The sequence below is a fragment of the Pteropus vampyrus genome, unplaced genomic scaffold, assembly GCF_000151845.1.
Source record: "Pteropus vampyrus isolate Shadow unplaced genomic scaffold, Pvam_2.0 Scaffold200, whole genome shotgun sequence".
In the NCBI taxonomy this organism is placed as follows: domain Eukaryota; kingdom Metazoa; phylum Chordata; class Mammalia; order Chiroptera; family Pteropodidae; genus Pteropus; species Pteropus vampyrus.
This window is the reverse complement of record NW_011888981.1, coordinates 2592219-2601889: the sequence shown is the minus strand read 5'-3', so window position 1 is coordinate 2601889 and position 9671 is coordinate 2592219. Positions and strand designations below refer to the sequence as shown.

At 38.8% G+C, this 9671-nt stretch overlaps 1 protein-coding gene across 17 annotated transcripts in view; it reads left to right on the top strand.

Moving 5' to 3' along the window:
* Positions 1 to 9671, top strand: part of LTBP1 (latent transforming growth factor beta binding protein 1) — a 359100-nt gene that overhangs the window by 309407 nt on the left and 40022 nt on the right. For 14 of the 17 annotated variants that reach the window (XM_023537808.1, XM_023537810.1, XM_023537807.1 and 11 more), the window contains 2 exons: positions 2122 to 2247; positions 5575 to 5718. In XM_023537808.1, the coding sequence (XP_023393576.1) occupies positions 2122 to 2247; positions 5575 to 5718 (270 nt within the window). The remainder of the gene's footprint in view (positions 1 to 2121; positions 2248 to 5574; positions 5719 to 9671) is intronic. The other 3 variants (XM_023537804.1, XM_023537811.1, XM_023537812.1) reach the window with 1 other exon arrangement.

Here is a 9671-nt window from a genome sequence, read left to right as displayed (position 1 = left end):
TTTGCTGTCTGGAGAGTATGGAAAGGGTGGAGAGGCATGTAGCGAGGATGCAGCACATCCCAGGGAGGGCCTGAGCTCAGCATGTGCCGTCTTCAGGCTGTGAAAAGTGAGGGCCAGCCAAAGTGTTACAGGTAAAATGAGAATAATGACCTCTCGGGTCATGAAAAGAGAGAGTTCAAGGAGTGGGTGTTGACCAGGCTTAGAGGTCAAGAGTGACAGATACAGACTGGGAGGTGATCATGGGATTTAATGATGAGTCTTCCATTGATGGCTTTTCTCAGAGGGGTTTGGTGGGAGAAAGAGTTGAGAAGTCAGATGGAAGGTCATTAAGGACGGGGAGGACGAGGAACAGTAATAATAATAATAGAATGATAGTTGACATGTATTGGGTGTTTCCTGCATTACATGCCAAGCAGTGTTCTAAAAATAACATTTTATACATGTTATTTTGTTGTAATAATCACAGTAATTCTAGGAATGTACCAATGTTATTATTAATAATTGTATCATTACTCTTATTTTTCTTTTTTACTGAGCAGGTATATTAGGAAATAAAGGCAAAGGATGTAGAGAGTTTTTTTGAGCCATTTTGCCGTGACGAAAAGCATGGAAAAGCGTAGTAGTGACTTCATGGTCCAAAGCAAGCTTTTCCAAGAGCTTTTTAAACATTTTGAAGACAGTGAGGGAAGGAGCCTGGCGGGGAATAGTTGAAGGTGCTGGAGAAGGGTGAGCAGGAAGGGCTAGAGGGAGAAGACACTGGTAAGGATGGGAGAAAGGGCCCAGCCTCGAAAGAAAAAGGGACACGATTTCCCTTGAGTTGAGAACATTATGGAAGTTTTGACATAGACACTCATATTTTGCAGTTCAGAAGTGAGACAAGTCTCTGAACTTACACTTGACAGTGCCAGTGTTGGAATATTAGGAGGAGACGTAAGATAGCGGCTGAAAATCATTGAGTGTATCTTCTTCTAGAAAGTTCCTTGGACTCAGATTTAAAAAATTTAGAACAAGAAAAGCTCAATTTTATTAACAGTCATTCCCCAAAACTAAATTCTGTCAAGCGCAGTTTAACTTATCATTTTCTTGGTTATTTATCTTGTTTTATTATTTAAACATAAAGCAAAATCTTCTTTACATGTATTTAGATTGAGTAATTACATTTTCTTAATTATTTCTTCAAAAACCTGTATTTTGAGACTGTGAAATCCAGAGGTAGACAGGACAGAGAGCCTGGAAAATGGAAATATTCAGTGTGGCAATGAACAGGAGAACAGGAATGGGAATGAAGGAATGGCAAGGAAAATTAATAACTAGAAAGAGAAAGTAGAACTATACCTAAAAGTCCGTATGTGACTTTATAATGGAGGCATCACTTTTATGAGAACATTTTGATTAATGGGGAAAAAAAGCCCAGGACCACTGTCTATCATCAAGTTTATAGAGAACAAAATGAATTTACAGGTCTGACTACTGGCTCATCACTTGGAGCAGCGTTGACATTTAGGACCTTGAGTGACTTGGTGACAGGAAATCTTTTCTCATGCATAACTGAGAATGGCCACTACATAGCTGAACTCATCAGATTCTCTCTCTCTCCTCCCTCCCTCTGTCTTCCATCCCTCCTCCCCCTCCCCTTTCTCCTCCCGCTCTCTCCCCCTTAATGGGAATGCTGTTTAGACTTGATTGAGGTTATCTATGGAGTTGAGTAAACCATTGGCGAGGCAGAAAAGTGCTTCTTTCAGCCCCCAGCTCTGCAAATAGAACTGTTAGCATTTATCACAATCTGAAAAGGTGACAATGCCTTCACATATTTCTCCTGTAGGAATATACAGTACTCTCCTTAGAAATAAAGAGTTAAAAACACTTAGAAAATATCTACCTGGCAATTGCAATAGTTGTTTCAATGTGAAAACATTTCCAGAGGAAAAGTAAATGTTTTCTCATAGAACCCAGTGTTTTGTCTAAGACATTTTCATCAAAACATTTCATTTCTGTGTAAAATGTTTTCAAAGTTCATTCTGTATAAACATGATCATCTCATCCTAATCGGGGTGTGTTGAGCGCCTGTCTATCCATTAATATCTGGTGTTTGTCAGTCTGTGTTTTGTGTCTTTTTTGCAGATATTGATGAATGTGTAAACAACACTATTTGTGACAGTCACGGGTTTTGTGACAATACGGCTGGCTCCTTCCGCTGCCTCTGTTATCAGGGCTTTCAGGCCCCACAGGATGGGCAAGGGTGTGTGGGTGAGTTTTTAGATTTTTTTTTCCCCAACACATGTCCTATCTCCTCATGGAAAAGAAATCAAAGTTATCAACAGCAAGAGAGACTGTAAGCAAGGTAATTTGGTCAGAATTTCATCACGATTTGATTTTGTCACACAATTTGGGGATGTGCAAAAATAGCCGATGGCTTCTGAAATGGTTAGGGACCCTAAGAAATATAAAGGTATGACTTTGAATTTGAACATGTATTAGGAAGAACATCTGTTTAAACTCTCAGCTGAACTCTTTAGTCCCTCTTGTGCAGGAAATAGAGTCTGGTGTGTGGTATAGCTTGTCTGTCTTCAGAGCGCACCTCCTTGGGCAGTGCCTTTAAGGAGAGGTGTTGGCAAGAGTTTCGGTTTCCAGGAATGACACCCGTGAAGCAGTGCTTTGGATTGTGCAACTATATTTCTTCGCTCTGTTCTGGGATTGACAGAGCTGGACGGAATCTTGAATGTCATTAGATGTCCTAGAATACGGTCCAGCACATCCTCATATAGAAGAAGAGATTTTGCATTTTATTTTCTGACCAGCTGTGATTTCTTTAAATCACATTCTTTATGAAACATGTTTGCAATTTAGAGCAATTAAATGGGAAAGAGAAGAGAGGTTATCAAATTCAAAACTTCACAGATAACAAGGTTTCTTCTTTATCCTTCTTATTAAGAAAAATAATTCTGTTCCTAATGGCATTTATAGAGGAGCCAGTAACGTTTCAGTTTGGAAATTTGCAACTAAAGCATTAATTCATTTCGCATCCATAGTAAACTAGAAAAACAAAATGTACATATTCGGAAGTTTAATGACAAAATCACTTGAATAGTTACCACTTTTAAGCTGACGCTATCCTGATCGCTAATTCCAATTCTTGCTTTAGTCTCCCTTGCGCTAAAATGCGAGCAGTAAGTCGCCTGACATTCACTAAGTATTTTAACTAAATAGGTCATGTGATCTGAATCCCACTTATCTTCCTAGCCTCACCATTTCTTTCCTCATCTTTTACGTCCCAGCGACATAAAACTGCTTGCAGTTGCTTAAGTAACTGTAATTCTTTGGCTGTGTTTGCTCCTCCTGCTGGTAATATTCTCCTGACCTCCCCTTCCCTGAGCCTGGACTCACCCCACTCTTTCCTGAAGCCAGAGATCAGATGTCATCTCCTTCCAGATGTCCCTGCTCCATATCTCACTCTCAAACTGAGCTGTGACCACCTCCTCCTTCCAGGATACCTTGAGCAAATTGAACAAATTCCATCATAGGACTTACAACCTTTTGGGCAATGATTTAATCATGTGTGTACAGTCTGCAGCTGCCTTCTCCAAGGCAGTGAGCTCCATGCATTTGAGAACTTTCTTTGACCTGTTGTAGGTGCTCAGTAAATATCGTTTAACTGTTACCTATTGAGATAGCAGATGGCGAACCACTGACTCCATGCAGTTCCTGAACCCCTGGTTAGTCTTCATGTCTAACCAGCCAGACGAGCAATCTGAACTCGTGTCTGTTTCATTTGGCACACAAAATGCCACCCTTAGAGAGGGAATGGTTGTTACCATTTTAGTGAACTCAACAGGTGTCTTCTGTCTATTTATTCACTCTCTTAAAAAATGTTAACTCAGCTCCTTTTGTGTGCACTTCACCGCACTGGCATGCTGTAGGATTTAAGACATGATTCAGCCCTGATACCAACCTTTGGCCTCGCTGTTTCTCTGCTAGGACCCTGGCTGCCACCTCCTGCCCCTCACCACATCTGCTACTTCTTACTCTTCAGATAGAGCTCCACTCCAATACAATTTCCCTCACCCATCCCTGCACTTAGTGCGTACTGTCTTGTGCTTTCAGAGTGCTCTGTGCTTTTCGTTCTTAGCACTCATCACAGGCTATGAGATTATCTGTTTAATCTTTCCCAGCTTGACTATAAGCTTCATGAAGGCAGGAGTTGGCCACCTGACTCATCATTGTTTCCCCAGTGGCTGGCCCATAGACATAAACTAGAAAATATTTTTCGATTGAATGAATGCAGTCTGGTGGGAGAGATTTCAGTAGCTACTTAAGTAATACCAGTCAGAAAGTTCTATTTGACATTTACCTAACACTGATAAACATGAACTTGCAAATTTCTAAAGTTCATTTTTCTCATCTAAATTATGACTAATCTAGGTTGATTAAATATACCAACTCTTTACTCTGTGTTAGTGTCTTTTTTTTGTAAGCGAAACCCAGCTCATTGGTTTTCTATCTGTTTACATACAAAGTGAAATGGTAAACTGAGTAATTATTCAAATAAGTCAAGATACACAAACTTTTTGTTCAATTAACTGGATGTAGCAGGTGAAAATAGGATTTTTTCCCCTTAACGATTTAGATAAATTGCTCAAGTTTTTAATTCTGTATAAACTAAGTCAGAGTGTGCTCATGAAAGCTGATGTTTGTACATATTTAATGCATAAAATGCATGAGCATTTTAAATGTTAAGTCAATTGTTTTGCCAAACTGGCCACTCTAATAAAATTTCTCAGGCGGAGAAAAGGTAAAAGGTAGTATTGGGCAAGGTCAAAGACAAAATTAGCCTTTCTTTAGGGCTACATACTTACATGATGTTGAATAGAACGTATTCATCAGTAGATTCCTTGATTGTCTTTTAATTATGTGTCTCTAAGTACAGAAGAAAAACATTTAGCAAAATAGAAATTACACTGGAACACCAACAGAATTTTTAAAGGCATAGTGAAATCACTGAGTAGTTATTGGACCAGTTTGTTTCATGTGAATGATTGATGTAGCCAGTGAATATTCACAGGGGTCATTCCTTCATTTCTCACAGGGATTACACAATCTGAATTCTGGTTGCTAGGGAACTGTATTTGCAGACATTTGAGCGGATTTAAAACCATTTTTTTTTTTTTAATGAAGTTAAAGAAGGCGATGGTTTCTGAAGTACCAGGACTGGTAATTCTCCTTGAATTAAGAACTGAGAGTAAGAGTATTGGGTTTTGCAAGACGTCATGATGTCAAAAAGTTGAGGAAGAGAAAACTAAGCAATCGAAGGGTGCATAGTATGCTTGCAATACAGTTCTAGGGGTGTTTCTTAAAGCCAGAATTGAAATTTGGATCCCTTGCTTTGCGTTTTCATGGTCCTTTTCATATAAACCAAATCGCACAGCATGCCTTTAGGAGCCCTTTCCCCAAAGTGGCATATGGGGATCCCCTTGTTTTCAGCAAACACTACTAGCCTTGGCACAGCTAGTTAAACAAAGAGCTGTCAGAAGCGAGGTGTTCATCTGAGTCTGACTCGATCTGCTCTCCTTCTTCCAGATGTGAACGAATGTGAACTGCTCAGTGGCGTGTGTGGCGAAGCCTTCTGTGAAAACGTGGAGGGGTCCTTCTTGTGTGTGTGCGCTGACGAAAACCAGGAGTACAGTCCCATGACGGGGCAGTGCCGCTCCCGGGCCTCCGAAGGTAAGTCACAGTGGCACCGTGTAGGGGACAGAGGGCTCCTCTCAGGGATCTGCACCCACACAGGTTTGGGCCAAACACTGGGCGTGAGGTAAGAAATGACCAAATGTTCTGGCACAGCGCTGTCTCTGGAAGCTTCCACGCTCTTTCCGAACCTTCCTTATCAGTGGAATTAGACTGTAGGTGATGACTGTTTGGGCTAGATGGCCTCTAATGTGCTTTCCAACTGAGAGATGCCATGAGTTAGGGTACAGGATCCAAAGTGATGAGAACATTGACTGCGAATTGAGTAAAGCCCAGCCGTCTCTCAAGGCTTCATATTGCATCATCTCATTAAGTTGCATAATCCTTTTTTCTTGGCCCTCGGAGAACTGTATCTTGACACTTCTCTAAATTAAGAGCAATATATAAGCCTCTCAGGATCTACAAAGACTTCCACTTGGAATTCTGAAGGTGTTTTTCCAGAATTTGGCCTAGAGAGCGGCCGTGTTTGCATTCACTTAAAATTTGATTTAGGCTGTGTCGTCATGGCACGAATTGAAATGGAGAGCTGATGCTTTTCCAGATAAATTAATCAACTTCCAGATCACCCTTTAAGTTCGTGCCATGTTGCTACAGTGTGGTTGTATTTTAAGGAAAGCAAAAGACTAAATGGTTCTTCGAGAGCCAAATAGAATGACACAGTTCATTTTACTTTCTTGCTCGGTCTCAGTTGATTTTATTCGTGCTTCTGAGATAGCTTTCACTTCTCTGCAGTAGGGTATACTTGTTCTGTGTAAAGTAATTATCTTTGCAGGTATAATAGGAAACATAATATAAAAACACATATTTTCATCTACACATTTTCCTTCTCAGTTGTTAAATAGAGAAAGGTGAGGGGTGCAGATTTAAATGGATAGACAGTTCATCTTAGTTATACCTATAACAGCAAACACAAACTAATAAAAATTAAAAACCTAGCTGGCCACTAACAAGATTGCTTAGGTCACTGTCTTTTTCTTATTTATCTTTGGTTCTGTAGAGTAGCACATCACCATAATATTATTTTGACTGAAATAGTTCACATATCATAATATCATCTAGTCATTAAATGAACTGCAAGAAGATTAGGTAGTCACGAGAAATGCATATGATACAATATGAAGTAAAAAAAGAAAATATTCCAGTGATCACACTGTCTGTGGAAGGAGAGAAAGAGAGAATACATAAAAAGATTAATGAAAATTTTGGTTATTCCACTTATTTTACAAACTTTATAATACTTTAAATAGGCAAGACCAGGGTTCTGGTCTGCTAACTAGTTCCCAAATATGTAAGCTTGGGCATATCATTCAACATCTATGAGTTTAGAATAGAAAGATTATATTTACCTTACAGTTTTATAAATTATAAAAAAAAATCATGTATGCAAAAGCCCTTTGTTAATGGCAGACTACTATATAAAATATTTAAATGGCTATAATCCAAACAAAGAAGAGATATCTATTTCTCATCCTTTACGAGCTCTTCTGAAATGGCCAACCATATAATTTCAAATGTTTTCTTGCTAGAATGTTTTAGTAGTGTCAGGAAGTGGTTAATTCAGTTCATATAGCTTCAGGTAGGGTATTATGTGTGGGATTCTAACGTTTGCTCATTTCTTTTGTTAGAGATGTAACAGTGCTTTAATGGGATCATGAGACCATCTGAACCATTCTTGGTGAACTGGGCTGGCTCACTATAAACTGCTTCTTAAAGCTCTACAGTGACTCTTTTTGTAAGCCTGTTCCTTATCTCCTGTTTTTTTGTTTTTCTGTAACCAAGCCCCTTTGCCTTTTTCCTCCGTTAGTCTTCTTGCTCTCTCATTGACTGACTCTCTTTCTGGAAAGTTCTTCCAGTCGGAGTTCACTAAGTACTCTCCTGCTTTTTCAGAGGACATTGTTTTGAACACTCAGCTTCATAAAGTTTGTCTGCCAGTGAATACATAGTTTCTCCTTCTTATTAACGTTATATCTAATCCTTTTATTTTGGTGTTTCCAGCATATTTTCCCCATAGTTTTCTGGCTTCTACTAAATCTTCTACATAGCCATTTGTTTTACCGGTTCATGTCAATATAATCTGACTAAACAGTACTCAGTGAAGCTTATTAATTTGTATAGTTCCTGGCACCTTTGACTTTTTGTGTCGTTCTTGGCAAACTTTGATTATATGGAGTCTTAGGATTATCTGTGATGACTTCTTCACCTTAGTTCTTGAAACACAGGTCACAACTCTAACATGCAGCAAGAGCCTTCTTAACTTCAGAGAGCCGATAACCGGTCAGTTATTTGAAAAGATGATTAAATCTGCAAATCATTAAAAAGATAATACATCTTTTAAATATTTAAATTTTAACTTAAAGTATCTAATGTATACTCATTCACCAATCTTTGAAGAAGGGCCAAGATTTTTCTTTGAGTTGAAGTCCAGCGTTAAGAGCTCTGCCTGGCTTGTCGTACATAAACCATGCCTAGTATGCGTTATCGACGCTGCCAACATTGAAGGGAGGAAGAATTTACTGGCCTTTGTAAAAGTAAATGAGTCCAAAATCCCTCTAGATTAGTACAGTTTTTCTCAATTTTTTACCGTTGTTTTATGCACACCTATTTGATAGCATTCTTTTTACTGAATAAACTATAGTCTTTCTAAAGCTTTAACTTTTTCTAGGAACAACTGTTCTACTCACATTTATATTTTATTGATTTACATATTATATTGCGTAATTACAATAATCACTACACTGACCCAGAATGTTTGAGAAGAAACATAATTGAGTCTTAATTGGCATATTGTTCAACAGGTAAGATCAGAAGTGTGTGGACCTGCCCGAAAAGAGGCTGGGAACATTCTGCCTGCTGTGGGCATTGGCCAGGATGTTTTTCAGAGGGCAAGAGAACATCAGTTAATTTAACAAGTTGGTTAAAAGGAGCTAGTTAAAAGAGTTTGTATTATACTCCAGCCAAAGAATCTGCTGTTACACAAAACAAAACACTTTATACCACATTTAAGTTACAGTTTTTAATAAGGATTCATATTAATTTCATTATATTCATGTTAGACTTACAGCTCTCATCCTTCCTGAACAGTAATTAGGAAAGGAAAGATAAATTTGCAACATAGGCTGTAACATTTATTCTTGACCATAAGATTTCCCCAGGACAACGGACATTCCAATGATGAGCAGTAGCCTAATAATCTGAAGTAGTATCATAGGACAGAGAGAGCCTAGGGGGTGGGTGTCAGGAAGGCAGATTTCAGATCAGCATGCCGAAGAACTTTCCAGTGGCTAGCGATAGTCAGCAAATGTTTCATGAAATTGTGAGTGTTTTCCTAGAGACATCCAAGAACAGGATACCCCTGGCAGAAGGGCACCCACTTCTAGCAGGGCATTGTCCCAGGAGGCCTTTAATGTGTTTTGAACTTTAATGTCCTAGGATTTTTATTTCTAAACCACTTCTTGGCTCCCATCTAATTTTTCGTAGGTCTGGTCTAATGTTTTGCAAGGCCTGGGCCTTTGGCCACTAATTTACATTGCTGTACATCGCCTAAAAGCACCTGGAACAGAATAAGTAAAAAATGCCCGTACCAGACCACTCGTCACATGTAAGAGGGTATGGATATGAAATATAGCCTGATGCTTTTATTTCCTCAGTGACTGTGATAATTGCTCAATAAAAACTTTATGTCCTTGGGCACTCTAAAGGAAGCAGTAAATATTTAGTTTTGGCAACTGCAGCTTTCAAGCTTTACCCACAAAATGCTGTTCTCTGCCTTGATTAGTGCATAGAGGAGACCTCTGGTAGGAATTGAATTTTATTTTTAAAACAGAAGGTATGAAAAGAATGCAAGAAGATATATATTACAATCAATGTAAGTGTTCCTCACTTTCAGAAAAGCAAATAAACAAGATCAGAAATCATAAAACATATAAATCCAT